General features: G+C 35.0%; 1 protein-coding gene across 2 annotated transcripts in view; it reads right to left on the reverse strand.

The window, feature by feature from the left end:
- The window catches only part of usp54b (ubiquitin specific peptidase 54b), a 138,900-nt gene that overhangs the window by 59,088 nt on the left and 63,116 nt on the right, over nt 1-16,696 (reverse strand). For both annotated transcript variants that reach the window (XM_073827753.1, XM_073827752.1), the window contains exon 3: nt 9,688-9,780. In XM_073827753.1, the coding sequence (XP_073683854.1) occupies nt 9,688-9,780 (93 nt within the window). The remainder of the gene's footprint in view (nt 1-9,687; nt 9,781-16,696) is intronic.

Raw genomic sequence — 16,696 nt, forward strand, 5'->3', positions numbered from 1 at the left:
CTCCGGTCCTGAAGAGCCACAGCCCTGCAAAGTTCAGCTCCAACCCTAATTAAAACTCACCTGTAAGTACCTTTCTAGTAACCCTTCAGACTTTGATTAGGTTGTTCTGGTGTGTTTGATTAGGGTTGAAGGAAAAACTTTGCAGGGCTGCGTTCACCACCCCTGCTATAGACCATGAGTCCAGATAGACACGTTCTGCGTGTTTGGACTATCTAGTGGGCCTTTGGTTTTCAAATGCTCAAATCACTCAAGGCATGCAAACTTCCAGAATATAAAATTTCCTCATCATTTACTCACCCCTATGTCATCCAAGATGTCCATGTCTTTCTTTCTTCAGTCAAAAAGAAATTAAGGTTTTTGAGGAAAACATTCCAGGATGTTTCTCCATATAGTGGACTTCAATGGGAGCCAACAGTTTGAAGCTCCAAATTGCAGTTTCAATGAAGCTTCAAAGGGCTCTACACGATCCCAGTCGAGGAATAAAAGTCTTATTTGGCGAAACGATCTGTCATTTTCAAAAAAAAAAAAAAATGTCACGCATGGTTAGTTCTTTGTCTGTGTGTTCCGGTTCAAAAAGGTAGGGTAGGTTTTCTTCTCCAACTTCAAAACCATCCAACACTGTTACTTTTTTTTGTAAAGGGTGTTTGACTTTCTTTGCACGTCTGCTTTTTAAGCACTTGGTCAGTACTTCTGCCTACGTCATGTGTGACCTTTCAAATGTGACTACATTATGTTTGAATTCAAGCAAGTGGAAGACTAGCATTTGTGGTTAAAAAGTATATAAATTTGTATTATTTTTCTTTTTATAAAATAACTGATTGTTTCACTAGATATGACCCTTAGGGCCAGATTTACTAAAGAAGGTTGCAAGAAATTTTGATAGACCTGGTATTGCGTGACTCCTCCTAGTTGAGTGGTCCAATTCGTCTTTTATTTCCTGAACCAAATTAAAAATAACATTGCTTGGCAAATGATATGTTCAGATAATGTGTTCTTCTGGCATTCCAAATAATTAATACATGTGGAAAAAATCCTCTCTCTTCTACCACATGCTCTCTGTTCTCTGCGGTGCCTCCACCTAGCAACAATAATTACAGCTACTAAGCACAAAAAAGTCTAAGACATTTTTGGGGTGTTAAATAATGGTGCAAATACCAGTAATTTGACGAGCGCAAACGTTAGTAAAATGCGTTGTGTGATTTATTTTAATAACCCTTATTCCTCAGCTGGGATCATGTAGAGCCATTTGAAGCTGCACTGAAACTGCAATTTGGACCTTCAACCTGTTGGCCTGTTTCTCCACTAAATGGAGAAAAATCCTGAAATGTTTTCCTCAAAAACCTTAATTATTTTTTTTTTTTCAACTTAAGAAAGAAAGACATGAACATCTTAAATTACATGGGGGTAAGTAAATTATCATACTTTTTTTTTTCTAAAACTGAACTAAACCTTTGAGGCCAAAAGTCAACTGTTGTCAATTGTAGAGTATTTCAGTCTAGTTTTTGCAGCGTATTCCACACTGGCTTTTTTCAGCAGATTGAGCATGTTGCCAGAGAAGTCCATTGGTGCAAAAGATCACACTGATTGGCTGTTCTTATCGAACCAGTGCACAAGAAAATGTAAAAAAAAAGTGACAAAATGCTGCTTTAAGGAAATTCTGCTTTATTTACAGTTACAGTACTACGGTCCTAGCTATTTCCAGTTTTTGAATGATGAAACCAAACTACTACCTGCTGGTATGAAGAGTTATTTCCTATTACAAAACATTCATACTAGCTGGCCGTTGGCTGTAGTCTTTGCACTGTGTTTAAGCACCACTTTTCAGCTGAGACACAGGTGACGGGATGCAAAACCAGTAACGACTTTCTTTGACGATGGTTTGGTTTGTCTGGCCAGTTAAGAGTCCTGGCCAAGCTGGTCATCAGCTTGTAAAGCTAAAATCAGCCAACATACCAACCTAACCAAAAGTAGAGACAAGTAAACCAGATTAGGCAGTTTTCTCAACAGGGATGTACTGATTATTTTACAAAAAGTAAATCAAACAAAGTGGAATATTCATTTCGTCTCATGGATATCCAGTTAACCTGATTCTTGCCTCAAACAAAACTCTTCCTTTGAAAGACATGACGCAACTACACTGAAAAATCTTCACAAATCCAGTGATTAGTTCACTCCCAACCTAGCTTAACAAGCTAAATTGTCCCAGTCCACAAGCTTCACTACAAAGGCTATTGTGAGAACTACATTTGAATCTGAACTTACTTCGTGAGCAATAAAAAAAGTATTGTTCTACAGTGTATGTAACCCAAGACCCAAAACCAGTCATAAGGGTAAATTTTTTTATATTGAGATTTATACATCTTCTGAAAGATGAATAAATAAGTTTCCTATTGATATGGTTTGTTAGGATAGGACAATATTTGACAAAATCTGGAATCTGAGGGTGCAAAAAATCTAAATTTTGAGAAAATCACCATTAAAGTTGTCCAAATAAAGTTCTTAGCGATGCATATTACTAATAAAAATTTAAGTTTTGATATATTTATGGTGGGAAACTTACAAAATATGTTCATGGAACATGATCTTTACTTAATATTCTAATGATTTTTAGCATAAAAGAAAAAGCAATAATTTTGACCCATACAATGTATTTTTGGCTATTGCTACAGATTTGTGGTCCAAGGTCACATATACAGTAGTATGAATATGGGTGGTGTGAATGAAATTTGGATGTACTGCCATTGCCATATTCATGTGGTCATGTTACCTACATTCACAAATCCTCTCCTCTGGCCTCGATGGACAGTAAAGTGTCCATCGAATGTATACTTGCCAAAAGTAGGTCATCCAGGTATATTTCACCTACTCAATACTATGTATTCAGACATGCTACTCTTTTAGTGTCCTAGTTTTTGCATACTATATAGTATTTCGATTTGGGATGCAATGCATATTTTTTAAGATGGCCAAGATAAACCAGTGACCTTCCCAATGAGGATATTCAAATAAACTTCAGCCACAAACCGCCTTGAGCATTTATATTATATTACAGATTGTGTAGAACTGGGAAACCCATTTGAGGCTTGAGTGTTCCATGTGTGTAATAGCAGGCGATGTAAAGTATGGCAGTGATGTAAAGTCTGGGATGTAAAGTCCTTCTTGGCTCAAACAAGGACATGGAACCCAACCGGCCTGGCTATACTCAAAACTTACAAGTCCAGTCATATGCATACATACACATACACATACACACACAAACCACAAGAGATTGTGTTGTCAGCTGCGAGCCCTGAGGCATAGCCTGTGAAATGAGACATTAACCTCCACTCAAAGACACAAGACACAGTCCTCAGCAGTGACACATATCATCTGCACTGCTCAAAACTCACAAGGGCAATGAGTACACACATGCACACGCACCCTCACAGGAGCAGCAATCTTGTGACGCACGTAAATATATTAATATTAAACACTCCCCAGGCTCAGTTTTCAAATTGAAGAGGGACTGAATCTCATGCTGATTATGAGTTTGTAATTGGGTTTAACTCAATCGCTGGCTCTCACTACATAAAACGCCACAAACATCGATGTGTCACTGGAGCTTCTAAAATAGGAAACATCGTAATAGAGGTGGCGGCTCGTGTGAGTGACTGTGATTTTGCATTTATTTCGTTTGTGTGTCTGTACGTGTGTGTGGGTATGTGTGTTTGTTGCCTCCAGCGCTGCAGTTCCTCAGCAGGGCTGATGCTTGGTAGAGGTCACCAACCTCAAGGCACTATCACACCTCATGAAGTGGCAGTAATGTGGGCCCTCGCCACCCAATGTCACACTACGGCCTCTCTCCTGACAAACATTATAGGCTTAAAAATATGGTCAGACCACAGGAACACTGCATTCAACTATATCTTAGTTTGTGTGTTGTTTCATAGTCTCTTTTTAGGCCCCTAAATGTGCACTGGTTTTTAATTCATAATAAGCAATCATTTTGTTTTTAAATAATTTATAATTAATTCATTTATTAAATAATATTGACTTAAATTATTAATGTTATTAGGTGATGCACAAATCATTTTGCATAATCTTTTACTGTAAAATGAAACATTAAAAAGTAAATAAATAAATATAATGTATTATATGATATAACATATTACACTACCAGCCAAAAGTTTTTGAACAGTTAGTTTTTTTAAGAATTCTCTTCTGCTCATCAAACCTGCATTTATTTGATCCAAAGTGCAGCAAAAACATTAATATTGTGAAATAGTTTTACCATTTAAAATAACTGCTTTCTATTTAAATATTTTTTTAAATGTAATTTATTATATATATTACATTATATAAAGCTACATTTTAAGCATAATTACTTCAGTCTTCAGTGTCCTTCAGAAATCATTCTAATATGCTGATTTGTTGTTCAGAAATATATATTATTATTAATATTATTAATATACAGTTGTGTACATTTTTTTCAGGATAGAAGATCCAAAGATCAAATCAAAGAACATTATACACTTTACTATTCAAAAGTTTGGAGTCAATATAATTTATTAATTTTTAATTTAATTTGTTTTTTAATTATTATTATAGATATTAATACTTTATTTAGCAAGGATGCTTTAAATTGATCAAAAGTGATGATAAAGACATTTATAATGTTACAGATAAATGTTGTTCTTCTGAACTTTCTATTCATCAAAGAAACCTGAAAAAAAATCTAATTAGCTGTATTCAAAATAATAATAATAATAATAATAATAATAATAATAATAATAATAATAATAATAATAATAATAATGTTTTTTTGTGCAGCAAATCAAAATATCAGAATGATTGGAGTATCACATGACTGGAGTAATGATGCTTAAATTCAGCTTTGAAATCACAGGAATAAATTACATTTTAAAGTGTATTAAAAATTTAACATTTAAAAAGTACAATTATTTCAAAAATTTAATGTATAAATGCAGGTATGGTGAGAAGAAGAGACTTCTTTAAAAAAACATAAAAATCTTTTGACTGGTGGTCTATATAAATATTCTATAATTATATAATATATATTTTAGAAAATTGTTAGAAAGTCTAAACTGCAATTTAAACAATAATGTTACTATTTAAAAAAAAATAACTGAGACTTCAAATTATTTTTGAAAGAAATTATTTTATTCACCAAGGACAATTAATCAAATGTAACGATTTCCATTTAAAACAAATTATCTTCCTTTGACTTTCTATTCATCAAAGAATCCGGAAAAAAAAATATATATATATATTGGTTTCCATAAACATAACTGTTTTCAAAATTTCTAATAATAAAAAAATGTTCCTTGAGCAGCAAATCAGCATAATAAAATGATTTCTAAAGGATTGTGTGACATCTTTGCCATAACAGAAATAAGTGACATTTTAAAGTATATTCAGATTGAAAAACAGGAAAAACTAACCAAACCCAAACCTTTCAACAGTAGTATATGAAAATGTCAATCAGTAATTGATCACTTTAAAGTAGTAGTTAATTCAAAAGTCAAAGTAAGTTAAAGAACGCAATCAGTAAATAATAAGACAAAGTGTACTTGTGCATACTTGTGCAAACAATCAATGATTTTTCCATCTTCGTACCCCTCAGCTAATTTGCATCTCAGTAAATGAACATGATATTCCCCACAGTGAGAATGCTTTCAAATAAACACATTTGAAGAATTCAGCAGTTCCCAGAAAGGAACGGTGTGGCGAGGGCATATTTCAGCACTCATTAGTAGAGTTAGATCATTAAATTTCAATAACATGGCTGGCAAGCAGGCGGCTGGCGGGCGGCACGCGTGAGAAACTCTCAAAACCGATGGGCCGAAACTAACGTTTCTCCATCAGAAATGAGAAAGGTGACGTAATGCATGCCAGTCAAGGCTATGGCGGGGGACAGCCAGAGCCCCACGAGATCACATGCCACCAGTCCACAGAGGGTTTGGCAGGAAAAGAGCTCAGGGCAAGACCTGAGGGACAGGAATCCGCCATTGAGCATTGAGCTGAAAAGAAATGTGTTTCCTCATGTTTTTAGGTGGAAAGAACAATGCAGAAAAATTATGCAGTCAGCTCAAGAACATTTGTCATTTCAGGAACTGCAAGATAAATTATTTTGGAAAGCACAGTCATTCCTTTTTCCTTTCAACCATAATGGAAGTTTAAAGCTTGTTTGTTTGGACGTGATTCAAATTAAAAGTCTGTTCCATGTTTGTTTTGTTCTGAATGCGTCACCTGGATGATATCATTCGCTTTTAATCCCAAATGATTTAACAGTGAATAGGAATGGAGCTAAATTTAACAACAGGTTTAATACGGTGAGAAAACAGGAGCGGTGAGAGTGTGAGTGACGATAGTAGGACAGGAAGAACAGCTCCTGATGAACGGTCATAAATCCTGGCAAATATGTCAAAGCATTCTCATGATACGGCTCTGTGTCACCACAGCAGTGTGATTTCTGATGCCTCAGCACTTCACACACACACACACACACACACACACACACACACACTTCATTTACAGAGAGAGAGCATGTTTCAATCACTGTGATAGATTTCACACAGGCTCATTTGTGTTTCATATCAACAAAGTAGCCCAAAGACAACTGGACAAGAAGACATAGCAATGAGATTCTATCTATTCCATCCATTTATCTATTAATCTATTCCTCATGCATCTGTCTATCCACCCATCTACCTATTGAGCCATCTGTCTATGTATCAGTCTGTCTATCTGTCTTTTCACTTATCCACCTATTCATCCATCTTTCGAGCTCTAAGTGCATGTCTATCCATCCATCACACAATAACAGGTCACTTGAAAAATTATTCTCACTGGTCAACTGCAAAATTGCAAAACAAACCCAGACAAGGTCATCAGGACTCCTATCTCTCTATTTATCATCTACCTATACTACCAGTCAAAAGTTTTTGAACAGTAAGATTTTTAATGTTTTTAAAGAAGATTTTTTTTGCTCAGCAAGCTTGCATTTATTTGATTCAAAGTACAGCAAAAACTTAGAAATATTTTTACTATTTAAAATAACTGTTTTCTATTTGAATATATTTTTAAATTGTATTTATTCCTGTGATTTCAAAACTAATTTTTATTTATTTTTTATTACTCCAGTCACATGATCCTTCAGAAATCTTTCTAATATTTAGATTTGCTGCTCAAAAACATTTATTATTATCATTATGTTATCATTAGAATTTTTTTTTAGGTTTCTTTGATGAATAGACTGTTCAGAAGAACAGCATTTATCTGAAATAGAAATCTTTTGTAACATTATAAATGTTTATTATTTTATTTTGTTTACTTATTATAAAGCTTTTTATTTTCAGAAAAAGTCTTTCTATTCATCAAAGAGTCCTGAAAAAATGTACTCAACTGTTTTAGATATTGATAATAATAATAAACAATGTTTCTTAAACAGCAAATCAGCACATTAGAATGATTTATGAAGGATCATGTGACACTTAAGACTGGAGTAAAGATGCTGAAAATGTAGCTTTGATGACAGTTATAAATTACATTTTAAAATATACTCAAATTGAAAGCAGTTATTTTAAATAGTAAAAATATTTCACAATATTACTGCTTTTGCTGTATTTTAGATCAAATAAATCCAGGCTTTAGTGAGCAGAAGAGACTTTAAAAACAAAAAATCTTACTATTTAAAAACTTATGACTGATAGTGTGCTAGAGCTGGGTTTTGAAACAAATTTCACTGTTCAACTTAATTCTGCTTCACAAGCTTGTCATTCAAATTAATTCTGATTTTGATTTGATTCAATATTGATTATTTTGGATTAAATATCAGGTACAGTACATGCCAAATTTTCTCAAGGAAAAAAAAAAACTTTTAACTAATGTTGTAAAATATACATGAGAGTGAGTTGGTACGACATTTAAGGCTAAAATTGGCTCATTTTTAATACAAACACTTAAAATACACTCAATTACGTTTTTATAATATTAAAGTTATAATACTAACTTCAACTTTAAATTACATAATTATATTTCTAGAATAGCACTTGAAGGATTTATTCCAATTTAAATTAAATACTAAAGAACAGTAAAAAAAAAAAAAATAATAATAAATATGTTATATGATGAATATATTTAGCAAAATGCTCCTCTCTAGAGTCAATTTTTCTAGCTGACTAACAAGTTTATGCTCACCGATGTTTTTTCCCTGAGGTAAATGTGACGTTATGTGGCATATTGTTTACAAGCTGTTATACTGACGTCTTTCCATGGTTGAAACACTGATTGAGTGATTACATGAGACAGGATACAGATTTTGGTAAGCTTTACTCTCTTTTAACATACCTTTGGATGTTTATTCATGTTTATTTCATGCCGAAACTGTATCAAAGCAGAGGACATGATCAGTTTACAAGCGCTTTGCACTAAGGCGCTACATCTGTCACTCATTAAACAGCGCCAAAATGCCATTTATTGTTTGAATATTGTAATAAAATGGACAGAATTTGAAATCTGAGACTCTGTTTCATATCAAAAGTAACAAATCACAAAGCATCTTGCGATTTATTGGATGGGAGGTGTGCTAAAATATTTCCATTCATTAACTGAAAACAGGCTAGACTAATGGATTCTTGGGATTTGAGAATTATTGTTTCGTAAAAATAAGACCTGAATTAAATACTCAGGAACATAGAGCCAGCAGTATTAATTCATCTCGATTTGACTCAATTCCACACAGCCAACAGGCCACAAATGCAGAATCTCCCAACTAAAGACAACCAACTCCAAGGAAACCAACACCAAAAGGCGCAGACTGCTTTATGGCGTCACATGGGCGTAACATCAGAGCCCAGAGTAGCCAAGGTAACAGGTAGCCGTGGAAACAATGAAGCAGGACCTATGCATCAGCAGAAGAACCAAGCGTTCAGTTGAGAGAGAACAAGATGCCTGGATATAAAATAAAGAGGTAAATCACCCAACACCAGAACAAGATTAAACCAGACACAAAGTAGAGAAAGAAAAAGACCTCTCAATCTATCAGGCTATTTGTACCTCTCCTTTTCTCTCAGGCGCAAACACAGCGAGAAGCGTCGGTATTTTTGGAAACAAATGGCCAAGTACAAAATCTGACGGCAAAGATTTCTTTTAAGACAAAACAAGGAGCCTCTTAAAGAAATATGTCAGTTTTGTGACTTCTTACTGGTATGTGACACCTTTAAATAGCACAGCTACTTTTAGCCTGAGGGCGACTAGAGAACAGGATATTGTTTGAGTGAGAGGCCTTTGCTTGTTATTTAAAAGAGACCTGAGTTGCTTTTCCAAGCATATATCTCCCTCTCCTTCTCCCTCTCCCTCTCCCTCTCTCCTCCTCCCATCTCTATCAGCCGCCAGGCAGGAAATTAAAAAGACTTCCTCGAAAAAGAACGTCAGAGAGCTCTCGATGTTGAGAATCTCATTTTTATTCTGTTCTTGTGCTACAGTAAGGTCAGCAAGGAAGTCAATTAGTCCAAGCAGCCTCTACCCTCACCTTGCTGGATCATTAGAAGAGTAGTCCGGGCACTCTAGGAGATTCCTGCAGCCTCAAGCTACTTTTCTGAGAGGGCCATACTAACAGGTAGCACCTCTTGAACCGGCAAGCACAACTCGGCCTTTTTTTATTAGAAAGCACGTGGTAACACTCACCTTCAGAGCGCAGAAGATGCAAGAGTCCTCCATGCACTTGTGGGTGTTCAGTTGCCGGAAGCTTCGACGGAAGATGTCAAGATGCCAAAGGACCTGTGGTCGAGAAAACAGAAGGGTTAATTCAACAAGGAAACACTCATGTCACCCTTACGAAAAAGTGTCCTCGTAGCTTCATAAAACTTGTAGGACTTCTTAGACTTGTCCTTACTGCCTTTCTAGGCCTTGAACGTGGTAGTTACATTGCTGTCTATGCAGGGTCAGAAAGCTCTTGGATTTGATCAATAATGTAAAGTGAAAGGAGAAGTTCACTTTCTGAACAAAAATGTACAGATCATTTACTCACCCCTTGTCATCCAAGATGTTCATGTCTTTCTTTTTTCAGTAGTAAAGAAATTATGTTTTTTTGAGGAAAACATTTCAGGATTTCTCTCAATATAGTGGACTTCTATGGTGCCCCCGAGTTTAAACTTCCGAATTTCAGTTTAAATGCAGTTTCAAAGGGCTCTAAATGATCCCAGCCATGGAAGAAGGATCTTATCTAGCAAAACTATATACTTTTTAACCTCAAATGCTTGTCTTGTCTAGCTCTGAGTGAACTATGTGTTCAAGACAGTTAGGGTAGGTCGAAAAACTCTCATCTTATTTTCTCCTCCAACTTCAAAATTGCCCTACGTCGCTTTTTTACCTTTTTGTTGTAAAGTGCATTTGATCTTCTTTCTATGTTCTCTTTGTAAACACTGGGCCAGTACTTCTGCAGCGATGTAGGACAATTTTGAAGTTGGAGGAGAAAATAAGATGGGACTTTTTCGACATACCCTGTCTTGAACCAGAATACACAGTTCACGCAGAGCTAGACAAGACGAGCATTTGAGGTTAAAAAGTATATAAACTGTCAAATTCTTTTGGAAAATAACCTTATCGTTTCACTAGATAAGACCCTTCTTCCTCGGCTGGGATCGTTTAGAGTCCTTTGAAGCTGCATTTAAACAGCATTTTGTAAGTTTAAACTTGGGGGCACCATAGAAGTCCACTACACAGAGAGAAATCCTTAAATGCTTTCCTTAAAAAAACAATTTCTTTACAACCGAAGAAAGACATGAACATCTTGGATGACAAGGAGGTGAGTAAATTATCTGTAAATTTTTGTTCTGGAAGTGAACTTCTTTAATTTGTGTGCTGAAGATCAACGAAGGTCTTACGGGTTTGGAATGACATGACAGTACACTCCTAAAAATAAAGGTGCGACACAATGCCATAGAAGAACCTTTTTTTTTTGTCTAAATGGTTTAAAAGAACCTTTAACATCTGAATAACCTTTCTGTTTTACAAAAGATTCTTTGTGAGGAAAGAAGGTTCTTCAGATTATAAAAAGGTAAGAAAGCAATGGTTCTTTAAAGAACCTTTGACTGAATATTTCTTCTAATGGCATCGCTGTGAAGAACCTTTTAAAGCAGTAAGTAATTATTTACAGGATTTTCATTTTTGGGTGAACAGAAACATCTCATAAACTGCCCAAATTATCCAGAGAAACCACTGCCATTCTTTTTGAAAAGACCAGTATGTTGTGCTTTGGATGTTACAAACTTGAGATGTGAGTAAGACCAGTAAGACATCATTGGCTTCTAGCTTTACTAGAAAGACCATAGTGGTTGACCAATATTTTTTGGTGGTAACCCTCATGGTGCACCAAACCAAACCAGCAAGGACAAATAATAACCAGCAGAACTAGCAAAACCCCTTATATTTCCAAAACTGCTGAAGAGTCAAGCTAGCATCACCAAACAGCATTTCAAAAATCAAAGTTTTTAAACACTTTATCCATTTCCACAGTTTAGATCAAACAACCAGGTCCCATCCCAAACACTGTTAGTCTAGCTTTTTAGGATAGCCATGTGAACAAAACACCACTGAACACACCGCATAGACACAGTCTCTACTTTTTTTGGAAAATGACTTTCTTAGATGACTCTGCACAGGAAGCTGGGATAGCGTTAAGTAATGTAACATCGAAAAGATGACAGACTTCGGCTCTCACTCACCCTCGGGGTAGGTTTTCACATTACACAAAACAGCCCGGAGGCTTCCTGGCCCCGTCCCGCAGCGCTCGGCCAATATCTGCACAATCTTCCAATCCTCTCAATAAATATGAGCCAGTCCTGGCTGCTGCTCTCACTCTGATCATCTGCCAGCTGTCCACTCCACTTAATCCTCTCAGCAGACCAGGAATCCAGCACTTCCAGTGGTCGCCCCGGCTCCGAAAGAGTTTCCGAGCGAGAACGAGATGGAGAGGTGGAGGGATGGAGAGGAAGACAGCAAGAAACAGAGATGTGAGGACACAAACTGTCTGGAAGAGAGGTGTGATCGCACATGAGGAAGAGAGAAGGAGCGAAGGAAGGGGAGGGGGGAAAGATAGAGCACGAGAGAGAGAGAGAGAGAGAGAGAGGGAGAGATGGAGAAGTGCGTAAGAATAAGAGCGCATGTGGAGCGCAGAGGGGGAGATTGCTGCAGAGATATAAAGCTATGAATTACCGAGACCGAACACGCAGTACACGCTGCAGATCAGAGTTGTTTGGAGTTCACCTGCCCCGGGCACGTCTTGCACTCATCATATAGAGCGAGACGTAGAGAAACTGCAGAACTAAAGTGGAACAAACAGCGAGACTGCACCTTTACCCGCAAGCAACCATCTGGACCCGAACTCACAGACACACCTCGGCGATGATCAAAGCTTTATCCGTTCCTAATGCTTCCACCATTGCCAACTGGGCCCAAAAACAAACCCATAACATCATCATCATCCAAAACCGGGCTTATACACACACACATACGCGCAGACCACACACATAACAGATCAGCATTGTTCTTCAGTAAAGCAACAAAAAAGAGACAACAATGCAAAAAAAGCTGCAAAATCTCACTATGTGGAAATCAGTTGTATCTGCTAACAATGCAGGAATGCTTGAGAAGCTGTGCTTTGGTATTTTCTGTAGGCCTTGTGATCATATAACAGTCTGTTCATACCTGCAACTGCAAGTAATTCACTGGCACTGTACAATAAATCCTCAAGCATCTTTGGCCATCGTCAAAGCACATTTGGTCCTAGATAAGAGTAACAGCAATTGTTTAATTTCCTAGTAGGCGACAACGCTAAATAACTTTGTATTTACTTTTTATTAATTGGTAGTAATGCAAGACAACATGTTTGTCTAATTTAATAGCTGATTTTAATTATTTTTAAATGATGGTTAGATCATAGATGTTTTAAGAATAAACCCAAATAAATAGGGCTGTGCCCAAACAAAACAAAACCAAATACCAAACTAAACAACAAAACAAAACTGTGGCAAGATAAGTAAAATAAAATAACAAATAAAAACACAAAGCAAAATGAAACAAAATACAAAACAAAACAAAGTGAAACTAGACCTGTGACAAGATAAAGAAATAATAATAAAAATAATAATTAAAGAAATAATAATAAAATCAACAAAACACAGAGCAAAACAAAACAAAATGGACCACAAAACAAAACTAGAGCTGTGACAAGATAAAAAAATAAAAAAATAAATAAAATAAAACAACAAAACAAAACACAAAGCAAAATTAAACAAAATACAAAACAAAACAAAGTGAAACTAGACCTGTGACAAGATAAAGAAATAATAATAAAAATAATAATTAAAGAAATAATAATAAAGAGCTAGAGCTGTGACAAGATAAATAAAATAAAATAAAATAACATAAAACACAAAGCAATCAAAATAAACGAAACAAAACATAAAATAAAACTAAAGCTGTGGCAAGATAACTAAAAAATAATTAATAACACAAAAAACACAAAACATGTTTGTCTAATTTAATAGCTGATTTTAATTATTTTAAAATGATGGTTAGATCATAGATGTTTTAAGAATAAACCCAAATAAATAGGGCTGTGCCCAAACAAAACAAAACTAAATACCAAACTAAACAACAAAACAAAACTGTGGCAAGATAAGTAAAATAAAATAAAATAAAATAACAAATCAAAACACAAAGCAAAATGAAACAAAATACAAAACAAAACAAAGTGAAACTAGACCTGTGACAAGATAAAGAAATAATAATAAAAATAATAATTAAAGAAATAATAATAAAATCAAAAAACACAAAGCAAAACAAAACAAAATGAAACACAAAACAAAACTAGAGCTGTGACAAGATAAAATAAATAAATAAAATAAAACAACAAAACAAAACACAAAGCAAAATTAAACAAAATACAAAACAAAACAAAGTGAAACTAGACCTGTAACAAGATAAAGAAATAATAATAAAAATAATAATTAAAGAAATAATAATTAAAATCAACAAAACACAGAGCAAAACAAAACAAAATGGACCACAAAACAAAACTAGAACTGTGACAAGATAAATAAAATAAAATAAAATAACATAAAACACAAAGCAATCAAAATTAAACAAAACAAAACATAAAATAAAACTAAAGCTGTGGCAAGATAACTAAAAAATAATTAATAACATAAAAAACACAAAACAAAATTAAACAAAATAAAACAAACTGTGGCAAGATAAATAAAATAATAAAAAAATGAAACAAAACAAGAACTGTGCCAAGATAAATAAAATAATATAAAAACACAAAACCAAACATAAAACAAATCAAAAAGAAATGAAACACAAAACAAAATAAAAATAGAGTTGTGGCAAAATAAAATAAAATAAATAAAAACAAAACAAAATGAAACACAAAACACAAAGCAACAGGAAACAAAACAAAACTAGAGCTGTCGCACATACATAAAACACAAAATTAAACAAAATACAAAACAAAATTAAACTACAGCTGTGGCAAAATAAAATAAAATAAAATAAAAATTAAACAAAACAAAACAAAAAAACTAAACTAAATGAAACAAAACACAAAACAAAATAAAACAAGCTGTGGCAAAATAAATAATATAAACACAATTTGCTGTTCCTTAGCTTCCATGTCTTTATGGAACAGCAAAGTGTGAAATGATTGCCCACTTTAGAAAGCCTCAAGTTCTCAGAAGCAGTGTTCACCTACTATATCATTGACGCTGAGTATTCTGACGTCCTATTTGACATATTCCTTTTTGCATATTTGGACGCAGGGTGTGTGATGACAGAAATCTATAGCAACCTGCTGTGATTCCTCATGCGGTGACACATTTGCTGGCCCCTGTGCTGCAGCGAGCCATCGCATCAACCAATGCATGTGGCTCTAAGCTGCAGCCACTCTCCTCTGAAAAAAGGCAGAGACAAACAAACGGAAATAATCACAAACAAATCGCTAAGTGCAGGACTCCCCTGAGACTGGCGGGAAAATAAATAGATGTGTTTCATAACTAATACACAAAGCATCTGCATTAGGTCCGAGGAACAAAGAACACTAAAGCCCTTTGATTGGGCTAAATATGTGGAAGGGGATTATATAATGCTTTTTTTTCTTCTTTTATCTCCTTCTCCTCCTCCTTCGAACACTCCCAATCTTTTCAAGCACCCACTTTATGTCTCTTAAGGTTATGAAATGATCCTTCGGGTCCTTACCTAGAGTCGGGTCGGAGATAAACAGACTACATAAAACATTACACCCCTATCCTTAACAAGCATCACAGGATCACATACATACATAAACATATTTAAACATACACATGCAAACAAAGCAAAGCTCTGCTCTCTTCCCTGTTCCCAAAAGCCCCGTGGCAGCACTACGTGATTGTCAGTTCAGTCTCGGGGCAGATTTGCTCCTAGTCTCTGCAGCTCTTAAGCCTGGCCTGGTTTCATCTCAGTACATCCTCAAAGAGCTCTGTGCTCGTGTGTTCTGACCTGACTGCCCTTGCTTTTTGCTCATTTCAACTCTCTCACTTTGTATCTCTAAAAAACATTCCAGTAACTCTCATAAAGTAACAAAGGACACTAACATTAAAAAGTATATAAATCACCTGTTCTTTTAAAGAAACATTGTCCAACAGCAACACCTGCAGGTGAAGTTACAGTGGGAGTCTATGTCTCTCTGACCTCCCCTCAGCCCATTGAGTTTTAACAGACCAGGGTTCGTACATATATTGTAAAATGAAATTCCAGAACTTTCCAGCACTTTTCAAGCACTACTTTTTTGATTTTCAAGGACTTCAAACAGAGATCTCACTTGTCAAACAATGTCTTCTCTTTCAAATTCTAAAAAAGATAAATAAATAAAAATATACTAATAAAACTAAATGGCAAAAACAAAGTTAAGCACATGCATTACTACTAATTTATTACAAAGTTTACCACACATTTACGGTTTACGGTTAATTTTTTATTTTCTTGTTTTGTTTTGTTTAACTATACTGCCTTAATTGTTAGAAGTTTTCTTCTATGTAGGAAAAAAAAATCTTTAAAAAAATAAAATATACGCGAAACCGCTCAGGAATTCGAGGGTAGATCGCAAATCATTTGATTCAAATTTAAAAAATCATTTGATTTAGATCAGGACTTCAAATCGTGCATCGCAATCATTTGATTTGAATCATTTCATTCACATATGGCAAATCATTTGATTTGAATCATTTCATTTGTAAAATGATTCACAAACCCATTCCGATCTAAATGAAATGATTCATGATACACAAAGTCCTGATCTAAATCTAGTGATTCACAATATGCAATTTGAGACCCAATGTGAAGCAAATGATTTGCGAAACCACTCAAAAATCCTGATCTGAAACAAATGATTCAACGTACACACTTGGAAGTCCCGATCTGAATCAAATAATTCACGACCTTGCTCCAAAGCTCCGATCTGAATCAAACGATTAGCAATCCACGCTCCGAACTGAATCAAATGATTCACAATCCATGCGCCATAATTTCAACCTAAAGCAAAAGAGCCTGCTCCAAATTATCTAAATCAAATGATTTGCAATCCACACTACGAAGTCCTGATCTGAATAATGATTCACAAACCATAATTTCAGATAAGGAATCGGAGGGCGGATCG

Source organism: Garra rufa, chromosome 22 (genome assembly GCF_049309525.1).
Source record: "Garra rufa chromosome 22, GarRuf1.0, whole genome shotgun sequence".
NCBI classification, from domain to species: domain Eukaryota; kingdom Metazoa; phylum Chordata; class Actinopteri; order Cypriniformes; family Cyprinidae; genus Garra; species Garra rufa.